Source organism: Dipteris shenzhenensis, chromosome 12 (assembly GCF_047967505.1).
Source record: "Dipteris shenzhenensis isolate YYH24624 ecotype China chromosome 12, Dip_SZ_1.0, whole genome shotgun sequence".
In the NCBI taxonomy this organism is placed as follows: Eukaryota; Viridiplantae; Streptophyta; class Polypodiopsida; order Gleicheniales; family Dipteridaceae; genus Dipteris; species Dipteris shenzhenensis.
This window is the reverse complement of record NC_141607.1, coordinates 2,091,857-2,117,399: the sequence shown is the minus strand read 5'-3', so window position 1 is coordinate 2,117,399 and position 25,543 is coordinate 2,091,857. Positions and strand designations below refer to the sequence as shown.

Below are 25,543 nucleotides of genomic sequence, written 5' to 3'. Positions count from 1 at the left end.
AACTTGGTTTTGTGCTTGTGAATTTACGCTCTCTGCTTTCGCTGGAGTCACAACTCATGACTCCAACTCACGACTCGACTCAGCCTGACAGTCACGGAGCTCATGATATTCAATTGAGATAAATAAGATAAAATGTCTTGCAAGCAATATTGCAAACAAGGAAGGGAGAGAGGAAAGAAAAGCACCAGAAGGCGCCACATGTTCACTTGATCGGATCTAGCAAGAAATATTGTAAATAAATATAGGAAGGATGGTAGTTTCATCCAATTGACTATATTTTGAAGGCAGGGACAAACCAAGGAAAACAATCAGACTATTGTGTTATATAACTTCTTAGAGCTTTCCCAACTCACCAAGCTGCACTTCCTTTGATTCTGCATGGCTCTAAGATAATTTCATATCAAATTTTAACTACCACTTACATTCAAGGGTAAATATATCTTCTTAAAGGTGTGTATAATTTGAGAGAAGTGAGAACCATCTTTTAATTCATGGAAGGTAGCTCTTATTAATCTAACCAATGTTGGAAGTTAATCCCACCTTTGGGACTGAAAGTAGTTATTGAATGAGAACTTGCTTAGGGATGTGAGTAGTTGCCTAGATTTATAGTATCGGTTTATTCTTTTGAGAAATGGAAGTTGCTCAGAGGACCTTTTTGACTTGAGCCAATCTATATAGTACATTCGAGAACATTCGCGTGCTAAATACAAAGCACCATAAAGATGTCCCAGAATAGTCAACTTGGATACAAATTGCAATGGCTCCTCCCAAAAAACTATACTCGATGAGAATACTTGAAGACATAGTTTTTTTATTAGATAGTGCTGAAGGAGCAAGGAAAGATATTGATTTTGAGGCCATCAAGGCTCATCACCATCATATCACGGAGTATATGCCTATCCTAAAATACGCCACGAGATCAGGTGTCAATAACTCCAAAAGTCAACAATAAATTATCCTTAAAAGGGTTCCTTATAGCAAGGCCTTTTTTTAGTTTAATAGGAAATGTATCCTACATATTTTGGCTTTGAATCCAATGATCCACATACTAATTTATATCTAAAGTATTGATAAAAGCTAAGTTTTGCAAGTCCTTTGCCAAATTTGAATTTTAGCATCCTCATGTACTTTGCTCGTTTTCTATTAGTGGACACACGCTAACATGGGAGTCATTATACAACCAATATGCAAAAATACGATTGCAATTTATGGCTATTGACATCCATATAATATGCTAGTATCTTATCTATTTGCGAGACTTATTCACAGTGCTTATATTCTTGGCATTTATATTCTCGACACATGAGAAAGGGCCTGTTCCTTCGGATTATAACTTTTTGGAAAAGAAAGCGCGCCACCTCGTCGTCACCAATACTATGTATGGTTATAATAATTATATAATATACATTGTCCTAAAAATATTTTCAATTGCTCATCCGTTCAAAATTGCTTGTTTTTAATCTGAATTCTTACAATATTCATCTCTTTTGTTGCATGTTCTCGATGCGAGGGTGGTTCTTTGAGTCCTCCTTGAGCCATGTGTCACAATTGGAGACATTGATTCTAAAAAGATCTAAAGGTGTAACATTGTTTTATGCAAAATTAGAGGTGCTAGCTTTTTTCACTTTAAAATTCACATCCACCAAATTTACTAAAAAAGCTTATCAAAAAGCTAATCCAACAATCTCTCTAAACACTACTTCACTCTATCGATTCTAGCACGATATAACGGTGGAGAATTTTCCTCGGGCGGGCTCCTATTGGATTGTTGGACTTGCTTGATTGATGTCGTTTGGCCTTGTGTCTATGCTGCAGGTGCAAGGTGCAGCAACAAGAATGCAGATTGAAGTTGTTGATGCTGGGACCAACCATGCAAATCCATGATCTGGATTCTTCTATGAGCTCGAAAAGTTGGAACTCTAAACAAGTCCTTTGCCAAATTTGAATTTTAGCACACCCTCATGTGCTTTTCTCGTTTTCTATTTGTGGACGCAGGCTAACATGGGAGTCATTATACAACCAATATGCAAAAATATGATTACAATTTATGGCTATTGACATCCAGGTAATATGCCAGTATCTTATCTATTCGCGAGACTTATTTGCGGTTCGTATATTCTTGGCATTTATATTCTCGACGCACGAGGAAGGGCTCGTTCCCTCGGATTATAACTTTTTGGGGAAGAAAGCACGCCACCGTTCCGTTAACACTATGTGTGGTTATAATAATTTTATAATATACATTGTGATACAAATATTTTCAATTGCTCATCCATTCAAAATTGCTTGTTTTTAATCTGAATTCTTACATTATTCATCTTTTGATGCATGTTCTCAATGCGAGGGAGCCAAGAAATCCAAGCTAGATGCAAGATTGAAAGATATCAACACCTTTATTCATACGATTGTAGTCCATGTGACAATATTGTATAGAATGTAATAAAAATAATTACGAGCCCGAGTGTCGCCTTATTTATGTATTTGTTGGGCTTCAACTCCTAAAATGCACAGACAATATGAACATCCGTGCAAGTCAATAATGAATCACCACCCTTGACATTTGCAGGGAGGGATTAGGTTGGGATTAGGTTCTAACAGACCCTGTGCCGTGTCTTATGTTCACATTTTTACTCATTTTCTTTTCTCTTTAAAAAATAAACAAAATGCTAGGCTCAATTTTTGAGTTAGTAGTTACATGCTCCATGACAGAAGGGCTGCCTACCGTAATTCTAGTTTTTAGGATGCTATGTATGGATGGGTTTTTGGATACTTTATAGTAAAATAATACTTGGAGAGTGATTTAATTCTAAACAAGAAAGCCATTCGGTCTACAAAGTCAAACGTCACCTAAATGGTTCAATTGAAATATACAAATCCATACTAGCAAGAAGAGGTTTTACTCAAAAGGTCATTAAAAGACTTATGCTCCAATTGCAAAGATGGATTCTATTATGTTTTTCTTTTCTTTGGCAATAATGACAATTGAAAAACATGTCAACTTGATGCCAAAAATGCATTTCTCAATGAATGTATTGATGGAAGCATTTACATGCAAGGATATGTTACAAAGGAAAAGGAAAAACAGTTTCCAAATAAAAGAAAAGCATGCATGGATTAAAACAAGCACTCATAAGATTGTATATTAGAATCGATAAGTACTTTGCTAAAATGTTCTCTCTCCAAATTATAGACTATTACAAAGTACAAAAAGCTAACATTAGTATTATAACTCTCCAAGTAGATCATCTCATTGTGATAGGCAACAATGATGATCTCATCACAACATTGAAGAAATATTTTTTTGCAAAATTTGATATGATAGATTTAAGGCTCAAGCATTATTACCTTGGCATTAAAAATTTGGAGATATTTGGAATCAACCTTCATGAGGTAGCATAAACATGTAAAAAAAATCAACATGCAAGATTACTGCTACACTGGTGAAACACAATGATAATTTGATAAAGATGAAAACAAGACTATTATAGACACTTTAATAATTCACTCATTTATTTAACAATTATAAGATGCTATGTTGTTAGATCATTAGCACAATATCATTACCTTGGTATTAGATACAAAGGAAATGTATTTTGAGATCAAGATTATGCAAGAGACCATGGTTATAAACGATTATCACAATCAGCTCTTAGAATTTCAAGATCTCATATTTCGTGTATTGCTCACACCAAGATACATCTTTAGAAGCTACTTTTCACACTTGTGCGCGACATCTTACCAATGTTACGTATGCCCCTTCCATCTTACATTGAGTGCCAAGTATGAGTATAGGAATTGAAAAATACACTTGCAAGCTCTACTAATGCATCTTTGTCTCCTGCTTGCGTCCTTTCTTTACAAGATGTAGAAGATTCTTTACTATTCATTCATTAAGGCCATGCAATCCACTTTCAATCCCTCCTTGCTTAGACACATCATTTTCAAAAGTCCACCATGGACAAGGCCACATTGCATTTCCCCAAATGCATTCCCCAAAAAGCTTATAACTATTTACATGCAATTTTCCCACAAACCCAACTACTCTAGCTAGCATGGGGCCATACTTTAGCACAAGGAAAAAGTTTCCATGGGTGGTCCAAAGAGTTGAAGATAGCTTTCAATCTTGTTGCTAAGACCTTAATGACACTTCACAAACCTTAAACTCCCTTTGTTCGATCTTAGGCATCAAAATTTTGAAACATTTAGCCACAAGAATGTAAAGGAGCAAGGAGCAACGAGAGCTCTATCACCATCACCTCACCTTAGGGTCTCAATACAACATGGACAACAAAAAAGGATTTTCTCAGCATAATTCCTCAATAGGCCATAACACAAAACACCATTACTTGTTAAAGATTTAGAATGTACTTCAACGATATTATGAGATAGTCACCAAGCACACACAACTCAATTGCAACTTACACGAGGAGCACAAGACGTACCTACAAGTGACGCAAGAACTCACATATGTAACAATAAAAATAATCTAATAGCCAGGTGGCCTACCATTGGGAAAACCATCTTCTTTCATTCAAGGTCAAGCTTCGACAATTGGTTGAGCACGCCACATAAAAGCGAACCTTGGGAAAATTAGTTCAGTATTCTTTTAGAGGTAGATGTGACGTTCATCTAGGACAAGCCAACTCTTGCTGCTAGTTCAACGCGGCTAAACTTGTTGCTAAGGCTATTGCTTACAAGAGTACAAATCTTGTTGTGAAGTGCTCCATGCTGATCGTGACACGATATTAGAGAACTGAGGTGTTGAGGGATTTTAGCCTCTTAAATGCCAAATTCGTTGATTGAACTTCAACAAAAGAAATGCACACATAGTATACATGGTGTGAGCAGAATGGCAGTCCTGAAGAGTCTAAAAGCTCTGCCTGCAGGACGTCTCCTAGCATTAAAATCCCCAAGAATCAAGATCAAGGTATACAATGCCAAAAAATGGTCATATTTATGCTCTAAATGTGGAAGCCCTAGCATACTCATACTCGAATGCGTTTCTAATGACCTTTTATGAGAGGTACAAACAAAATGGTGTTTTAGACAGAAAGAAAGTCTTGGTTCCACATACACAAAATTGGACATATTACTTACTGAAAAATCTGAAAGGGCATAACCAATATTTGTTTGTAACCCAGACACCCAACATGGCAACGAGTGTGGAAAGAACTGTCTCCGGAGAACTTATTGGATTAGACATATTCAGAAGTCTCAAAATCTTCCCATAACCTAGAACTGCACATAATCCTTGACTTCATCTTATTCTGTTATTGTACAGCTCAATTTAATTACATAAGGCAAAAAGAGACGAACAGACATAATGAAGGTAATGCAGATAAGAATTTCATATCTGTACAAACCCCAAAGAGGACGGAGCTTTGAAACAAAGCCTGTTAGCACATGTTACACCATAAAACATGGTATGGTTACTTCTATGGCACGTTTTCATAGCCATTGTCCTCAGCCTGTCTTATAATGCTGTCCATTCTTAGGTGCCTCGGAATCCTTCCACAAAACAGGACCATAACTTGCAGCAATGGATTTCAGAAAAGAAACAACATCCTCAGACGACGGAAGCGAGTAACGGGCCATTGAATGCTTACGGCCAACTGCACAAGAAAAGTAGTTCTCACCTTTCAGGTCAAGTACGGAAGAACCCTCTTGCCTTCCAACTTCACTAGCTGAAGGTCCTTCTCTTCTGGATGACCTATCTTTATTGGAACCCCTAGCATGGCTTCCATTATGAACTGGAGAGGAAGTGGGGACGTTCTTCAATTGCTCCCCACTTGACTTAGCAGTGCTTGCACTGAACTTGGTTGTTCCAGGACTCACCTTCGTTGTACCTTTGGCCACGTTCCTCTCCGCACCCTTAAGTCCTGGCTTCCGATCAATAACATCCTTGCCATCAAGAGGCTTTCCATCAAAGGGAAGCTCTGGTTCAAAAAAGGTATATACATCTTCGTCCTGAGGAAGAAATCAGACGTGCATCAAAGGGAAGCCCTGGTTCACGAAAAGTATATACATCTTCGTCCTGAGAGGAAGAATCAGACGTAGCATCTGTAGGTCTAAGTTACAAATATGGCAAGGGCTGCCAGATTCTTATAATACTACTTCAGATAATATCTTTCACAAGAAATCTTTACCCTATAATCTCTGAGTCTACGGTAACAAAATATGACAAGGACTGACAGATTCTTATAACACTACTTCAGATAATATCTTTCTCACAAGAAATCCTTACTCTAGCTTTTGCATGTAACAACAGAAAACGAGATGAATTTAGGTTTCACTAATCCATCGATTTAATCTAAACATGCGTCTGTTTCCCCTGTGGCAGAAGCTTTAAAAAAGAGTGTTATAATGGCAAATATCAACGTAATTAAGTTCACATCACTTCAATTTCATAGAACCATGCATGCCTTAAGTGCTGCAAATAAAATCGTCTTAGGAATCTGAATTCAAAAAGGTCTGAGGACATCCATGTTACCAGTGCTACTTCTGAAGAAAAGTTCCAAATAGGGTTGTACCTTGCTCAAAAAGTGACCGATACTGAGAACATAATCAATGGGCGTACTTATTCGCTTTCTGTGTACAATCTCTCCCAGAATACGGTCAATTGCAGCACCCTGCTTAGCAATGGAAGGTCAAATTTCCAACCAATGACTACCAACATTTTGTAAGTTAAATTTCAAGATGGTATATGTGGATGCAAGAATGTGTGTCCCAAGAAGAGGACAGCTATAACCAGACACAAACACAAAGAGGCACAAACAGGTGTAGTCACAAACAGGTGTAGGCACACAATGGTCGCAGTGCACACACACATTGATTGCCACAGATACTGTTAGATTACCATCCGATCTTACATACCAATAAGCTATCCACACCCCTTGGATGAAAGCATCAATAGGAGACTATATACTAGGCCAAGGCCAAACAAACCTAGTTCACCACTAGAGCTCTCCCTACAAGTAAGAGCTTGACATGGCTCTGATAGATAGTCCGTGGTAGATGCTTCCCACTGCTGTGGTAAATTATCAACTCCACCTGGCACCTTCGGTGTCCCTTGGTTTATCCTCTAGAAATCTACTGGAAGTCCCCACGAGAGAAAGTCCTATGTATCCATGAGAAAGCCAATTGGCTCATGGCAATTAATTTTAGTACTCAGTATCAACCCAGAAGAAAGCACCAATCTCCATAAGAAAGAAGGTGCCCAATGATTGAACAATGTCTTGGTACTCTCGAGGGAGGCCAGGGAAAAAGAAGCAAGGAATGTGATGCTTCATTCCATGTCAACATCACCATGGTGGTACAGAATGTGAACCAAGGTAGAGGGGCCGTGTCGCAACAGAAGTTGTGTCATCTCTACGAAGGAGGACAAATATAGTAAGAATCCCCCCTATCCCTAGAGGATGACCTCTTGAATATGACTAACAAGTAAATTGAAGCTCACCTAAAACCAATCTTGGACTTGCTGGTGTGTCGGTGAGAGGCCCACAATGCAGCCACCATCACTCAATTTTGGAGCTCTTCAATTGTTGGAACTGGGAATTCAGCAGGAATTCAGCTTGCTGTTCGTTGGGAGGGGACAAAAAGTGTCTTGAAAACTATCGGATTCAGGATGCTTAATCTCAACGCTCTTGGCCAAACCTTTGAGTCGCCACACTTGATCCGAAATATAGTTACCGGGAAACACGTTTCGAGGGTCTCCAGAAGGGGAAATGGCATGTCAGACCCCTCCCCCAAACCGAAACGTTTCGCCAAGGTGAAACGTTTCTACAGGGGGAAACAGGCATTTTCCCATTTCAGGCACACGCTGTTTGTGTTTTTTCAGCATGGGAAACTCTTAACGCAGTCAAAAACAAAAATCCACCAAAATGTTGGTCCTCATGGATTATGCAGGAAATCTGTGAATCCAATAGTGCTATCGATGCTGGGATATAGCTTGTTGACAGTGGACACATTGAACAATAGATGAGGTCACTTATAGCTCATCTATCCAAAGATATAAAAATGATACCCTCCAAATTTTAGGACATACTAGAGTTTTGTTGTGTGTACCCAATTCACATTGGTGAAGAACCACATGTTTTAGGATAAGGCATTCACCTATGGATAATGCATGTGGATAATGTAACATGTCTGCAACAACCTCGTCTTTTTTTCATGTATTCTCTAATTTGAGCATTGAATGTGCCTCCTCTTCCCTCCCATAAAACCCCTTGCTGAAATGGCATTTCCTCCTTGCCATTTTCGTTTCCCCTAACTATGATCCAAAGTCCTGCAATCATTACTCCTAAGAGGAAAGGGGGGAGACAAGAAGGAAGAGCTGCAAAGAAGTGCTTGGAGGGGACAGGCACTTGAGGTGGGAGGAGAGAAGAGTGCTAAATGGTGAAGAAGGGAGAAGGGAGGGGGCTGATAGGAACAGCACGGGGGGGTGGCAGCACAACTGGTACAGGTAAGGGGAAAGGAGGTGAATGTCGAAGGGAGGGTTTAGGGTCAGGGTGCAACAGGCATGGCCCAAGGAACGGTGGCGAGTGGAGGAGGAAGAAGGCAGGGGCAGGGATGGAGGCAGACCTAAGGGGGGAGGAGCCAAGAAAGAAGGGCTGGAGGTGGGCTGCTGCTATTGAAGGCGGAGGATAAGCAGAGCTGAGGAAGAAGAAGGTTGAGAGCTGGCATCGAGGGAGGAGGGGAGGGAGGACTGCTGAGCAAAGCCGACAGGGAGGGCTCAGCACTGGCTGAGGGAGGAGGCTGAGTGATGGCGAGGGTTGGGGAGCGCAGTAGAGAGGGGCAGCAGCAAGAGCTCCTTTGGTCACCCGCCAACACTGTTTAGCTTTTTCAGCGATCCAAGTTATGAGCAAACTAGAGGTTAGTATAAAAGATTGCAGCCATGTATAGGAACCATATCAGCAGCTTTGTGGTTAGGTAAAGAAACTAGTTATCCATTAGAACTTAGATGTAGATTGCTGTGAAACAGAGTTATAGCCAGAAGATGTTTTGGAGCAGCTGGAAGGCTGATGACATGTTAAGTTCTTTTCTTGCTTTAATATGCACAGAGCTTACACAAAGTTTGTAGAGAGCATGCACATAATTAATGAAGACCTCAGCAATTTGTACAATCTTACAATAAACAAGGTCTCATCCGTAGTCTACCTTTGAAACTCCAACAGGGCGAACTTCCACAGACCTTCCACCTTGAACAACATCAACAGCCGCATTTGAGATGGGACCAGTCCATAGATGTTGCAGCATGTCCCTGGCTTGCACTCTTCCAAACTCGACATCTACATATTTCAATCATGTCAAGGCACATTATATTCAGAGTTTCCAAATGGATCAAATTTATTTCTCCGTTGGCTATAACTGACAGCATACTGGAAGGAAGTTGTTAAGCACCTGCATATTTGTAGTTCCAAACTAATGATGTCTCCCTAACTTCAACATATGAGCGCGGTGTCCTCTCACGAAAGTAGTCAAATACAAGCTGTAAAAAAAAGATACATACCATGTATGTCAAGGAAATTGGAGCTAACCATATAATATTATCAAGCTTGAGTACCATTTCAATCATGTCCTGCAGTTCAGCATTTAATATTTCCTAATGCACACATAAAAAGACTCATTCACATTTTAAAACTTCTTGTGGAAAGCGAGGAAATCCTACTCTATTTCATGTCACCTTAATCCTTCCTGTTTGTCTTCCCTCAAAAGCACATTTTATGTCTTCCATTTAGAGAACACTATGTTGTGGCCAGTCATGTTGTGTGGGTGAAATTTGGGTATCCAAAGGAATAGTAGGCAACGGATTCATTTTTTAAAGGCCCAAAAGTGAAACATATCACCAAACACTTATAAAGATGACCAATTTGTGGTAGGTTACCATTACTAGGGTACATTTTTCTAGGGAGTAAAACATAAAAAGCTGTTAAGCGATACTGTTGCTTAAGAAACATCAAACCTTTGGCACTACTCAACTGGTGCAAAGGATAGGGGAGAGAGGAGGTAGGAGAGGGGGGGTGCCTTAGATCGCCATGGGTATAAAGTGAATGCTTGGTATCTATTGCGAATTCGTTAGCATGCTATGCATTCCGTACTCCTAAAAGGATAGGGCGAGGAGATCGCAATGCTAAAAAATTTGGCAGTGTTAGATTCTAAAACATCTTAATACAGGCTCAGAATAGGAGCACAGGAACTAAAGTCTCTCATGGCCTTTATTGCTGTCCCTGACTGCCCACGCTCACCTCTGAGCTTTCCTTCCATCACCTTCCTCCCTGCTTCTGCCAGTCACTTCCATCCTCATCTGCCCATCACCTCCATACGCTCATAACCCTCCTACTCCTATTGCTCATCACCTCATTTTCTGCTGCTCACACTGTTGCCCCCTTGCCCCAACTCTTGCAGTTACACAATTTTGGTCCTTCCCTAGACAGCCCCCCACTCCCTATATAGGCCACTTCCTTTCATGCAGGCAGCCCCATCCCTCACCCTGCTGATGTTGTAGAATTCCTTCTCGTTCTTTGCCTATTTCTCTTGATGCACAAAAACTATCAAACAACTACAAAATCAATTATTCACTACGACAACTTCTGTAAGATGAACACTGATATATAGACAAACCTGGACACTATCCATCCAGTCCATGTTCAGATGCTCAGGCATGGTGGTTTTCCAATCTCCACGAGTATGCCGAAGGAACATGCCATTCTCAGCAGCTAACCACAAATCGTACTTTCGAAAGGCCTGCAACATTAAAGGTTCTTTTATATAACAAACAGAAAGCTCATGAAATTACTTATATGCTGTCATCGGCTTACCAAAAGAAAAAGTATCTTGTGAGCATTGACGTTACAAAGGAGCAATCGTGAGATTTCCATTTGATCACATCTCAACTAGAAAGATGAAAATGCCTCAAGCCTGAATGCTGAGGCACATACATGTGCATGTGCCTAGGTGTCCTCTTATATGGTGCATAGTAACAATTTTCAACCTTTGAGCTAACAGACGTCAAGCATTAACAGTAAGGGATTAAATTCCACCACTCCAGGTGTAACGTTGGCCTAGTTAACAAAGGCAGTAAAAATTGAGCTCTTTTATCAACAACACCCACAAACAGTCTATAGCATGCATTCCAAGGCCTATGTAGCTGAATATTAGTATCTTCTCATCCAGTTTTCATAATATAAATGAACCAACAAGGATATCTTTACAAGTTTTGCATGGTGCAAATATGGAATGACTAACAAGAAGTAGATGGACAAAATTTTGCTACACATCCAATGACGTAATACGGTCAATGCCTAAATCCAAGTCACATTTAATGACCTATTTTATTCACATCAATGACTTGCAGCTCTATAAGCAATGCAAAAATCATCTCGAGATCCTTATCTGCGCAGTGGTGGCACCTCTCATCCACTCAAATCTGCTTCAACCACGGATCAGTGCCCCCCCTATCCAGAACAAATACATGTCCTTCCATGGACGGATGCTAGTCCAGAGGCGGTAATGACCTCCTAGGGCACTTATTGCTCTACCAAACACTGCTCTCTTGAAGGGGTCCAAACGGAAGCATCTAGCTATAGACGGCCATCAATGCGTGTAGTGTATGGAGAAGAAGGGCACCTTTGTAATCCCCTCGCAATGCCCTACTCTAAAGCCTAGAACCACTCAATCAAATTTCATTGTACCTCTCATAAAGGGCATCCCACCCACAACCAAAGCCGCCATCCTGTCCCAGTGCGATTGGTACTGGGTCAATGCTCCATCCCTTATCCAAATGACCCACTACCTGATCCACTATGATACATCCAAAACTGTTAATGCCTAGCTTTTCTTCAAATCACGAGCATAGGCACACGAATTATCCTCCCAGCCAACCTCAGTGGTAGCAACCTCTCTAGATCTCTTTTTTTTTTCGTGAAGGCTCTTGCCTACAAAATTCCACCAAGCCCCAAAATTCCCTAGATGGATCTAGTATGCCACATGTCTTCATTCTAGGGTCCCTCCTAAATGCATCATTTACCCCTCTCTTGGGATATCATTGAAACCATTTGCCCCTTGACACATTTAATGCATTTAGGCCCCTTAGCCTTAGATCCACCTAGTCTAGTGCCATATCACCCTCACCTAGGACCTTGACCTTGATTCCTTTTTTTGGATCATTTATGTGAAGCCCAAACAAATATAATACAAACTTTGATCCTTTAAAGGAAAATGTCGACCGACCCTTCCGAGGTAATGTTACCTCGACTTGAGCGTAACATTCCTTCTCTCTTTAGGCATCAACATCCTCGATGATGAAGTCTGGGAACACTCTCCGTAACTGGTATACGGATTCCCAGGTAGCTTCTGATAGAGGTAAACCATGCCATGCAACCAACACCGTGGGTATCTTCCGATTGCGTACTTGCATTGTTCCTCAGTCCAGGATTCTTGTTGGTTTGCGTCTTGCATTATCCTCTATCTCCTGAAACAAAACAACACCCTCGAATAGTGAGTCATCTGTATGCAAAAATTTCTTTAAACATCTTGGTAAGACAATCAACCACCACAAGGATAGAATCATATCTACCTTGTGTCGTAGGCAGACCTACAATAAAGTCCATGGAAATGCTCTCCCACCTACCTAGTGGTATTTCCAAAGGTTGTAAAAGTCCGGGTGGCTTCACTCGCTCTGCCTTACTTACTCGACACGAAAAACAACGTGTCACATATTCATGAATATGCTTTTTCATCTTTGGCCAAAAGAAATCTCGCTTCACGAGATCATATGTCTTCTCGACTCCTTGATGTTCTGCACATGGGCTATCATGGCATTGTTGAATGACTCTGCGAGATTGTTCTGATTAGGTACTACTACCTTGTCATTTCTTTTTAGCATACCATCACTTATGGCATATCTTGCATAAGTTTGGCCTTTTTTGGATGCTAGGTCATCCTTTTCCCCGGGTTTGAATACGTGAGCCTTAGGCCAAAGGCTCTGGACGAACTCGTCCACCTTTTGAGTTTCTCTAATCTCGGTCATTAGAGCACTCTCTGATACCGTGAAACTCGTATTATGCATAATGCGTGACAATGCATCAACAACTTTATTATCCTTCCCTCTTCGGTACCGAATCGTCAAGTTAAACTCCTACATGAGTTCTGCCCACCTAGCTTGGCGGCTTCTCAAGTCAGGTTGTTTACAAAAATGTTTCAAAGTATCATGATCAACATCAACATAAAACTCTAATCCATACAAATAATATCTCCATGTTTTCAGAGCATGGACAACATCATACAACTCTAATTCATGAGTTGGCCAATTTCGTTGAGAGGAAGAAAGCTTCTTGCTTTCAAAGGCTACTGGCCTTCCCTCTTGGAGGAGAACTGCTCCTACCGCAATGCCACTTGCATCGGTTTAAAGGAAAAACGGTTTCTGGGGATCAACTATTTTTAACACCGGTTCTGAGACCACAGCTTGTTTTATAGTGTTAAAACTCTCCTGTTGATTATGTCTCCATATAAAAGGTACTTTATCTGAGGTCAGATCAGTCAATGGCGATACTATTTCAGAATATCCTTTGATATGCCTTCGATAAAATTGGACAAATCCCAAGAATGATCGCAAAGCGGTCAAACTCTGAGGGGTTGGCCAAGTCAGTATCACAGTCACTTTCTTTGGATCCATTTCTACCCCCTCAGGAGTAATTATGAATCCTGAATATTCAAGTCTTATCATACACAGTAGCGAAAAGTATCATCTTTCTCTTCTTTAATATCACTGGCAAAGCAAAAGGTGAGAAACTTGGTTGAATCTACCCCAGCTTGAGGTATTCTTCCAGCTGTCTTCGTACCTCCGCTTCTTTGGTAAAGCTCAACCTATAGGGAGGTCTATTTACAAGTTCTGCCCTCGGCATTAGTTCAATCTTATGCTGAACATTCCGCTCTGGAGGTAACCCATAAGGTAACTCATCCCTAAAACAATCACAGAACTCCTCTGTTATTTGATCAGCCAGCTTGGCCATCTCTCCATTTTGGGCAACATCAGTGCTAGTCGAAGAATCATCAATCGGCTCTACCGATGCTGTACAAAGAAACAAAAGCTCTTCTTGAGCTTTTCGAATTTCCACTACTAAAACCAACGGTCCTTGAGGTATGTCTCTTTCACCTCGTAAGACATACAACACATCATTCATCTTGAATTGATAAATGTGCTTTTTCCAATCTATTGCTGGATTCTTCCTAGAATGCCAAGCCTTACCTAGGGCTATGTCTGCATGAGCAAGCTTTGTCATTTCAAAATCAAGTCTCTCAATATAGTCCTGAATTCGAAGTTCCAACTGAGTAACCCTTTGGTCCCATACTTCAGTTGAACTTCCATCTGCCATTTTGACTGTATATGCATAGTCAGATGGGCTAGTCTTTAGTTTCAGCCTCTTTATAAGCTTGGAGTTAATTACATTGTGCGTTGACGCTGAGTCAAACAACACAATGACATCATGATTAGCTACTTGCCCTTTCATCTTAATTAACTCCGTATCGTTAAAGGCTGTATACCCCGTTGCTGCGGGCTTTGACAGGACATTATCAAGTGCACTAGTTACTAGCTTAGCAACAGACACACATAACAAAACAGGTTATGACATTTGAGAAGATCCTGCTAGCTGAATCTGCATCTGTTCTGCTCTGGGACTTCCCTCCATTTCCACGTCGCATTCTAAGATCACCATCTCAGCCATCCGACGATCCTTGTTTCGTGGACAATCTTTCCACTGATGAGGCTGAAGGCATCCAAAACACAAGCCTTCTCTCCTCGCTTTTTCTCTTTGCTCTGGGTTCAAAGAAGACTTCGACCAAGCCCGGGCTGCCATTGGTGCTACTTTTCTTTTCATTCCAATGGTGGTACTTGGTTTAGGAGTCTCAACTGGCTTCACCTGCTTGGCTTGACCACTACGCTGTGAGGCACTCCCTTTGCTAATCCACTTCTTCTTAAACCCAGTTTTCTTCGGGTACTCATACCGAGTTCCAACCTGTACAAACCCACTTGGTCTGTTCCCTTTTGCATCCTCATAGTTCAGGGCTATGGCAATTGCTTCATCTAGCATGTTCGCATACTTAGCCCCAACTTCCATCTTAATCCGATCATTCAATCCAAAGATAAAATCTTTTACTTAGATTGACTGAGGTAGAGGTTCATAAACCTTCATTCTCTAAAATGAGGGTTATAAATAAGTAAGTATATGGTTCCATAAATGAGAAATTAAGAAAGACTTGTAAAATAGGAAGAATTTGGTGGTTAAGCCATCTGATCCTGGGGATCGTTCCTTTATCATTTTCAAGGTCTCATGGAGTTCAGCCTCAGAGAAGTCCACGGCTAGCAGGTTCCTTTGGGCTTCCTAGACTCTAGGTTCCAATAGGCTGATTGACTCCGCACGGTTGCTCTTCCATGCCCCATTTTGCACTACTGGGGCACCCACAATACTACTGAGGTGATTTTGGAACACCTGGGCGATGTGCCAATACTCTGTCACCAGCTCCCCGTTAGGTCCCTCAACTCTGTCAATTTCATCTTGTTGTCTCTTCCCAGGTGAGGGATTGGAAGAAGTACTTTGAAGGAAAATCCCCCAGCTGAAGCCAAGCTTGTTTGCCTAGCTTAAATTCAATATTGGGGAAAAAAAAAGGGCCCCCACCCCTAATGTATAAGCTTATGCCTCATATCAAAAAAACCCCTATTGTACACTCACGTGATATCATAAGTTTCCCCCTGTGAATCCCCCGGGGAAAAACGCATGTTTGATTACTAGGGCTCGGGCATTCCATCCAAGGCTAAGTCCACTCCATGCTTTGAGTTTGGTGACCAATCTCTCTCTGAACTAGTGGAAGCATTGTTGCAAAATTCTTCGGCCTACCGTGTCTCCTAAGTATCGAATTAACTCTCCCTTCGTAACCCACTTTACTGGCATGGGAACAAGGCCATCAAGAAGCTCGCTATTCATTGAGCAGATGGCAAATGATTTATTTCACAGCTACAAATCGACCCGGAAGCTCACAAAATGTGTTCAGGCACTCATTCAGGGTGGCCACTGATTCTGCCTTCTCTTTATAGAGGGCCATCAAATCATCAATGAACATCTAGATACTCAAAGAGGTGCTCGAGGGGAGGACAAGACCTTCAAATCTACCCTATTGACCTGTGTGCTTGATGAGGTGCATTAGGGGGACTGAGGCAAGCGTGAAAAGAAGGGGGGCTAGGGGGCACCCTTGTTGAATCGACTATCAAAGTAGAAAGGAGCCTACCACCCCACCATTTAGGCAAAGAGCTGTTGAGGCATTTCCAAATAGCATCAGGACCTTTTTCATGAACGCATCTCCAAACCCTAATTTGAAGAGGACCACTTCAATGAAGTCCCGGGGGATCGTATCGTAAGCCTTGTCTAGATCAAAATCCCAAAGAAGATACATTCCTGGTTGGAGGTGCACGCAAAGTCAATTGCAGTACTTACTTTCAGGATATTGTCGAAGATGTCCCGACCTTCAATGAACCCTGCTTGTTTTGAATCTACCACCTGGCTACAGATCATTCGAACCCTGAGTGTGAGGGCTTTTGCCAGTATTTTGTACGAAGTGTTGAGCATCGTGATAGGGCGCCAATCGCCTGGGTGAATCCTACTTGGTCTCTTAGGAAATAGTTTCAGGAGTCCCGTATTAACGTCAATTGATAGAGCTCCTTTTTAAGCCGCTTTGTTTGCCATGGCTACTAGGTTCGTGCCCACTAGGTCACTTTCTCTGAACTTATCAGTGTATTCCGCCAGTGATAAATTTCTCTGACAAAGGTTTCGATACTGATCCCAAGCTCGTGATTCTTCGTCAGGAGGTAAGAAGTGTTTTCTAAATTCTTTTTTAAACCCCTCCCAAGTAGTGGATGCCTGGATGGCCTCGCGGATTTTCTTCATATCATTCCTGATTTCACAAATAGCGAAAGCCTTATCCCATTTGTGTAACCAGGTCTCAATGATATTGGAACTACTGTCAGACATCCGACCAGAATACTTTTCTGGCCTATAATTGGCAATATTAGGTACCTTAGCCCTCCTAGGCTCGACCGTATGAACATTGGACTCCGGTTCCATTGGAGATTTACCTTTCTCTTCACGAGATGGTCTAGCAAACATACTATGAACCATTTTCCTGAGCTCAGATTGCCCTACATTTGCTTGTAACTGTTGCGCTAAAAGCTGTTGCAAGGCATCCTCTAACATTGCAATTATGCCAGATAGTGTATGGCCTGCTGGGCGCGACACCTGCGGGGTCGGCCGGACTCCCGACTCTATGGGATCCACCCTAGAAGCTTCTTCTTCTACTTCCATTCAGGTCGATGGGTGTTTTTTTTAAATTAAAAAAAAAATATAAACTAAATAAAACACCGCCTAAAACTATATCCACAATTGAAAGCCCAACTTCCAAATTTACAGCTAACTAGGCATATATCACACTGTAACCAAAACCCACTTTTCCCTATACTAGGGAAACTCCTGCAATCTGAAATAACTCAAACAGGGAGGCAAATAAACGAGCATATACTCCAACAAAACTTAGAAGGCATAGAAAGCTCCCTGGTCATTCATGTAGCATGAAGAGATCAAGTTGTTCCTGTTTAGGTTGTTCCAAGTATTTGAACCAGATGAATATTCCTGCTGTGGCTCAGCTACCCCCTCGTTGGAGACCCAAACACCCCGGCTCTCACTTCAATAGTTATCGTCTGTTATCTGCATAGTACTCGCTGATAACCGAAATCTTCAAATAACAAAATATCACAAGCAAGTCCGTAACCACACAATAGCTCTCTGCAAGTAGTTGTAACTCCAGTAAGCTCACCAGAAACCAACTGCAGCAGGGAAAATGCCCCCTCGAATGTAGACATTAGCGTTCTTGCCTGCCTACGTAAAGCTTCGTAACCTCCCTACATAGATGCCGTGAAGGTTTACGATATGGCTTCTTCACACAATCTCCGTGATAATTAAACGCAATTAAGGGCGACACCAAGGTGGTCAATCCGATAGCGAAGAAGACAACCTATGCAACTATTGTAACGCATGGACTTCGCACAGTAATTGAACCACGATTCGAATGCTTCCGACCATATAATATTCAGTCAGCCCATCACAACGCCAGCCAATTAGTTTGCGTGCAACAACTAGTTCTTCACGCGATGCCAAAAAGCCCTGAAGGTACCAAATATGAACCTGCGGCTGTACACGATCCTGCTACCCCTTTCACACATAGCTCCAACATTGACAAACTACGTGAACAGATAACATAAACCAAACAAAGCAAACAGCCCGACGCTCCGTCACACAGATATCCTGATATTTATGAATTGCGATGACGTCCGTGTTATTCGTCGTTAAATTTGGGCGTCATACAACCTTTTGATTAACCAACTGCCCGTGATGTACTTCATACTCACAATTACCGCCCCACCAGTCCAGGACCTCTCTCGATCCCCCTTTTCCCAATCGCCTGCAGCTCTAATACCAAATGATACATCCAAGACTGTTAACGCCTAGCTTTTCTTCAAATCACGGGCATAGGCACACAAATTATCCTCCCAGCCAACCTCAGTGGTAGCAAGCTCTCTAGATCTCTTTTTTTTTTCATGAAGGCTCTTGCCTATAAAATTCCACCAAGCCCCAAAATTCCCTAGATGGATCTAGTATGCCACATGTCTTCATTCTAGGGTCCCTCCTAAATGCATCATTTACCCCTCTCTTGGGATATCATTGAAACCATTTGCCCCTTGGCACATTTAATGCATTTAGGCCCCTTAGCCTTAGATCCACCTAGTCTGGTGCCATATCACCCTCACCTAGGACCTTGACCTTGATTCCTTTTTTTAAATCATTTACGTGAAGCCCAAACAAATATAATACAAACTTTGATCCTTTAAAGGAAAATGTCGACTAACCCTTTCGAGGTCATGTTACCTCGACTTGAGCGTAACACACTACCACTCAAGCATATCTAGGGCCACATCCATGCCTCTGGATGAAGAAACATCCCTAGCCCCACTCTGGAGTGCATGGGACGGAAGGCTTCAAGGGCTCGATGGATAAAAAGGATCCTTAGAGGCATCCCTTTCCTAGATAATTAGGCATCCCTTTTTTAGAGAATTACCTATATCTACACGGGGGATCTGAGGCTCTATGCACACCAACCTCTGAGACTCGGGAATGGCGGTGTCTATCTCCAACATCCTCGTATCACCCATTTCATGTGAGAGAGGGCTCTCGCTCATGTCTTCATCTCTCAGGGAAGTTGGCTCGATGCTCCAAAGGATATAGCTGGGCCACTAGCCCATTGCGCCCACCTAATGTGCATCCAATGCTCTAGTATATACATCTATCTTTATCATGGACCTCTAGATGCCACAGAAGGGGTTAGGGCAACGTGATCACTCACCTACTTACTCTGGCTGTCTATACATACTTCTCGCATACATTGACTTTATATCCCTATTAGAGGATCGTGCTGCCCTCGTCACTCGCTCATTACACGAGGTTGCTCTTCACACCTTACCCCACACCACCCGCTCCATGCACCCACCACCACCTGGGACCGTACCTTGTAATAGCTGGTACGATGATGAGTGTAAGGCTTTACGCCGTCAGCTCAAATTCGAAACAAAAAACAACCTTCCGGGCGAACTAGAGACGCTATTGAAGAGACATGGTAGCTAGCTAGGAACGGAATGGAAATATGGAGAGCATAATGAAAGGCAAAATGGAAAGAAAGGAAAGTACAAGTGCAAGGCAATAACCAAAATACTCACCATGTATTGATAGCTTGATGTTGACTGATATATTAGACAATAGACAAGTACAACACTATATAGTGTGCCACTAGACTCTAGAAAGTCACAATGTCTATGGGATATCTCCCAATATGACACGTGGCATGTCTAGGACTCACTAGACTATAAAACCACACCTAGACCACCTAGAACACTCATTTTAGACTCACTTTGGCTTCATATTCCAACACCCCCCCATGAAGGCAAGGTGAGAGACTACTAGAATGGAACCAAGAACAGAACATGACAATGATGGTCATCAAAATAAAAACTGTGCATGCCGGTCTAGAACTAGACATGGCTCCCACACAATCTTAGAGGCAAGTGAGCATGGCTCAGAGGCTAGTGAGCATAACACAGAAAGCTCATCTAGCATGGCTTAGAGACTCATCATGCATGGATGCATGATCAACTTAGAGGTCTAGGAGACCAATGCACCAACATCCTGGAACTCATATGCCAAGCCTGATAACTAGACCCTATCAATGCCAATACATGGCTCCCACAGTGCATCCCTCCTTGGCTTCATAACAAGACATGTTAGGAAGCCACACACCAAAATAGGAAAACCAATACATCTTTTTAGGAGGACTATCTAAAGCAGAGGACCTTTAGACTCAATGAAAATAAAAAATTCTTAATACATATCATTTTAGGGAGACTACCCAGGGCAAAGGACCCCAAATAACATCAAGCATGTAGTAATAATAAAAATAGATCTCTTAGGAGTAAGAGATGTCCTCCAAGTAGCCACTGCACATGTGTGCACATCCCTGCGAGTCGATGACAATGTCGATGAAGCACTAGGCATGGATGTCCCAAAATACATGTCGGTGAAGTCCATGGGGTAGCTACATGGAGCGGTCATGGCATGACTCTCAAGATAGAAGATGGAGAGTCACCTAAAAGTCGATGTAGAGGCCGGAGGTGCCACAAGGACTAGTAGAGTCACTCAATGTGCAAGTCTAGCACCACGGGTATCGGAGAAGCCAGGAAGTAACCATACCTCACATCAAGATCATTTTTCTTTATCTTCCTGCTGCAAATTAGTGTGAAGTCTACACACTGTTATAGAAGGCGGATGAGGTGTGCAATGTGGCAGCTCGAATGGCGAGAAGATAGAGCTTCGTGGGTAACAAGAGAAACGTGAGCAGCAAGAGCAGCTAGAAGCAGTGTGGTCAGCTAGATGTCGGGCAGAGAGTAGCTACGTGGGCAGCAGGAGAAGTTGCGTGGGCAGCTAGAAGCAGCGTGGGTGTACGGGCAGATCTTGGCAACAATCCCAAGGCTGGAGCAGTAGGTGAGCTGAGACGGACTGTTTGCAGAAGATGGTGCACATTTTGAGGCTGGCTGTACGAGCAGTACTTGGTGGTGAGGCTACAGAAGCGTCCGATGGTGAGGAATGAGTAGGAGAGGAGCTCAAGATGGTAGAGGAGAAGAGAGCTAAGGTGGAGAGGAAAAGGAAGAAGGGAGAAGGGAAGGGGAGCTCCTCCAAGAGAAGAGAGGGCAGCTTCTCTTTCTGGCCACCCTCTACCTCATGGAGAAGCAAGGAGGAAGGAACGCTCTGATACCAAATGAAGAGACATGGTAGCTTGTTAGGAACGGAATGGAAATATGGAAAGCATAATGAAAGGCAAAATGGAAAGGAAGGAAAGTACAAGTGCCAAGGCAATAACCAATATACTCACAATGTATTGATAGCTTGATGTTGACTAATATATTAGACAATAGACAAGTACAACACTATATAGTGTGCCACTAGACTCTAGAAAGTCACAATGTCTATGGGATATCTCCCAATATGACACGTGGCATGTCTAGGACTCACTAGACTATAAAATCACACCTAGACGACCTAGAACACTCATTTTAGACTCACTTTGGCTTCATATTCCAACAGCTACACGAGTACCGTCGTCTGGTACGCAGGAAGAAACTTGACTTCGTGCGTTGGAACGAGGAGGAGCTACTGAACATTCTGTTCAGTAACAACTCTAAGGACTTCTGGCGGAGATTTCTAGAGGGACGGTCCCCCCCACCACTCACTGACACTCAAGTGTGGTCTGATTATGCACGCACGCTCTATGAATCCCAAATCAACCAGCCCCTAATCTATCACATATGCCACGCCCCACATCCTGCACCCTCTTCACTAAGGGGGGGGTAAAGGATGCCATAATGAAACTTCATAATGGCCGAGCGAAGGATCATGAGGGACTATGCACCTAGTTCATTGCATATGGAATTAACCTCCTAGTCCCGATCTTAGCCAAGCTCTATTTAATGAAGCTGTTTGCTTGGGGTTTCCACGCACCTAGACCATCAACACTATCTGACCCATCCAAAAGGCAGGGGATCCCATGAACCCGGAGAACTAAAGGACCATTATGATTGGACATGTCATGTCCAAGATTTATGCATCAGTACTTGATTCTGAGGTCAGCAAATTTGCGGAGTGTCGAGGACTCAGAGTAGCGGGACAGGCCGGTTTCAGGCGGGATCATGGAACCATGGACCATATTCTCGTGCTCAGATGTATCATCGAGAAGGCGAGGGCACGGAAGCAGAGGGTTTACTGTTGCTTTGTGGATTTCCGTAAGGCCTTTGACACCGTTCCGAAAGCTCGCCTCGTATGACGCCTACAAGATTTGGGTTGCGACCAGGAGATCATTTGGGCTGTCATGGCACTTTATAAGCGAGTTTTAGGCAGAGTTCGGACAGGATCTGGATGGACAGACGAGATCATGAGTACTATCGGGGTCAAACAAGGGTGCTCATTAAACCAAGGTTATGATCTTCAATACATCTCGAGCCGTCATGTGCGATGAGCATTTCACATTTGATGGGTCCCCTTTTGAGATAGTTTCATCATACACTTATCTTGGGGTCGTCTTTTCCAGACCCATCTTCACCATGAGACCCGCGATGCGTGCACGCCTGAGCAGATGATATGCTTCATTGGCTAGGCTAGAGAGACAGTGCTTCCGCTCTCACTTTCAGGATCCACGGACCAAAGGGTTTCTTTTTTACTCCTTGGTCTGCCCAGCAGGGATGTATGGCAGTCCATGTTGGGGGCCAGACTTGTTGGATACAGATTGGGCCAGGGTGGAGCGACTACAAGTTCTCATGTTATCACGGATGATCCGTGGTAAGCCATCTGTCCCTCACTAGATCATTCAGGCGGAGTTTGAGTCACCCCCATTACAACTAGATGCTGCATTTCAGGTCATTACATATCCGTACCGAGTGAGGGAGTATGGGGATTACACATCTGGACGTAGCACGATGCCATGGCTAACATTGTCCTCTTCTATGGCACTTGCAGCAAGGGGGGACGAGAGGTGCTGGTATGCACACACGGAGAGATGGTTTGCAAGACTAGGGCTCCACATGGACAGACTGCCTCCTTTCCAGTACAACATGGATGCTCCTTTTTCTCCCCTCCTATCACACGAGGTCAACCAGGTTATCCCGTGAGGATCTACTACAGCTACACACATTCCGGACTTGGTTGGGCCCGAGTGATCTTCCAATGAAGCTGGGCTTCTATAGAGATCACTTCTTACATATCACAGCGGAGGGTTTCATTGATCCACCAGGATACACGCAGATTTACCTACCCCACTTGATGAGGATCTCTCTTGGCAGTTCCAGGTCTCTTCACACAGACTTCGTTTTGAGAGCGGTAGAGCAGAGCGGTTACCCAAGGAGAGGCGCATATGCACACTATGTGACATGCAGGAGGTTGAGACAGAGAAGCATTTCATCTTCAGGTGTCTTGTCTACTATGAGATCCGAGGGCGTTTCTACTGCCTCTTCAGAGATAGTTATGGAGTTTTGGCCCGTTTCCTCTCCTACCCAGACCAGCGATGTTTGGCTGGTTTCATTCATGAGCTGCTCAGACAGAGCTGCTCAGACACTGCGATAGGATAGTCCAAGCACGGAGACAGGAGCAGACTTCTTCCTCGACTGATACCTCTTAGAGCTTTATCACGGAGTTCTTTCAGCCAGATCACATAGACCCCCATGAGGCGAGGCCTTGACATGACCGTGACCCGGAGCCTGTGACCAGACAGCTCAGACAAAGGATTGACTCATGGAGCATTCTTGGGGACATCCCCTCGTTGTTTAGGGTCGGAGCCCGACCGACAGGGGTCACAGTGGCCCTGGTCAGACGCAGAGCTACGACCAGGAGACGTACTAGGACTGCACCCTTGGGGGGGCGACAGTGCTCTATTACTGACCTCATGCCTCCACTTCCACAGCCTCATCCATCCTGATGTCCTGCTGCTGCTGCTGCTGATGATGATGGTTATGATGATGTCGACGATGATGCTGAGATTGATATATATAGTCGAGATATGACTATGTCGTACTTAGGATTTAGTACTGTCATTTTGCATTTTTTTGCATTCTGCATTGGTATGGATGCTCATTTAGTAGCTCCACTACCACAGCTCATTGTATCAGGTTTTTCACAGTCTCATAGACCCATCAGTCTTCCGAAGACTTTAGTAAACTTTCTTTCTTTATTTCTTTCTTTCTTCTCAACATTGAGGGCTCGCTCGAACGAGTCCAGCAACCAAATGTTGCCAACTCCTCATCAATAGTGATCCTTTTCCTATGAGGGAAGCCTCCGAGAATATCCACCGATGAGAGTGCTACCACCACTATCCTCCCATGCAAGGGGTGTTCTTGACAAATCTTTGCCAAAGCGAGAGCGTCCATAACTCTGAGCCTTGGCTGAGGCCACACTTATAAGCTTAACCAACAAGGCTCTGCTCTGCATCTTTGGATCACTATTCGCCAAATGACCCTAGTTGTAGTGTTCCATGTACCATTCGATGCTACCCACAAGAAATTGACTTGAGCTGCCCCATGCATGCCCTGTGAAAACACCAGCAAGAGGCTATGTACCAGGCTGTGGCTAGCAAGATTGATTGACCACAAGGGCCCACCTTGCTAAAGAGAGTCTCTCTAGCAACATTTGGATGCACACCAGTCTTTTTGTGATACACATGATTTGAAGGTCAACTTGGGTACAACCAAGGTTATGATCTTCAACACATCTCGAGTGGCGGCACACAGAGGGCAGTTTACCTTTGACGGGCCACCGGTATAGATTGTTGCATCCCACGCATACCTGGGTGTCCTCTTTTCACGTCCAGTTTTCACAATGCGACCAGCTATGCGGGATCGTTTGAGTAGGGGACATGCCACACTAGCCAGACTCGAATGCAAGTGTTTCCACTCACTTTTTAAGGATCCCAGATCCAAGTCTCTTCTTTTTACTCATTAGTCCGCCCAACAGGGACGTATGGTAGTCCCTTATGGGAGACGGACTGGTCCCACATAGAGAGACTTTAGGTTCTGCTTGATTGGATTATCCACACTAAGCCATCAATCCCGCATCAGATCATAATTGCATAGCGGCCACTCCTATACAACTTGATGCAGTCTTCCAGGTGGTAAGTTATCTCCATCTATGGCATTGCAGATAGAGGGGATTTGAGGAAGTCGTAAGCTAGGACACACAAATGGTTCGCAGGCCTGGGGCCATAGATGGTCAGATTGCCACTGTTTTGGTATAGCCTTGAGGCTCCATCCATATCGCTTTCCTGTACGAAGGTGAACCAGGTCATCAAAGAGGTTCTCTTGTAGCTATACATATTTAGGACCTGGTTAGCACCTACTCAGCTTTTGGTGAAGCTC

General features: G+C 43.0%; 1 protein-coding gene across 5 annotated transcripts in view; it reads right to left on the bottom strand.

Annotated features, from left to right (window-relative positions):
* Positions 1 to 5,158: 5,158 nt before the first annotated feature.
* Positions 5,159 to 25,543, bottom strand: part of LOC147895670 (alpha,alpha-trehalose-phosphate synthase [UDP-forming] 1-like) — a 149,546-nt gene continuing 129,161 nt past the window's right edge. For 4 of the 5 annotated variants that reach the window (XM_087382169.1, XM_087382168.1, XM_087382170.1 and 1 more), the window contains 5 exons: positions 10,621 to 10,743; positions 9,400 to 9,487; positions 9,157 to 9,287; positions 6,531 to 6,629; positions 5,159 to 5,967 (listed from right to left, as the gene is read on the bottom strand). In XM_087382169.1, the coding sequence (XP_087238295.1) occupies positions 5,464 to 5,967; positions 6,531 to 6,629; positions 9,157 to 9,287; positions 9,400 to 9,487; positions 10,621 to 10,743 (945 nt within the window). In that variant the 3' untranslated portion in view covers positions 5,159 to 5,463. The remainder of the gene's footprint in view (positions 5,968 to 6,530; positions 6,630 to 9,156; positions 9,288 to 9,399; positions 9,488 to 10,620; positions 10,744 to 25,543) is intronic. The other variant, XM_087382173.1, reaches the window with a different exon arrangement.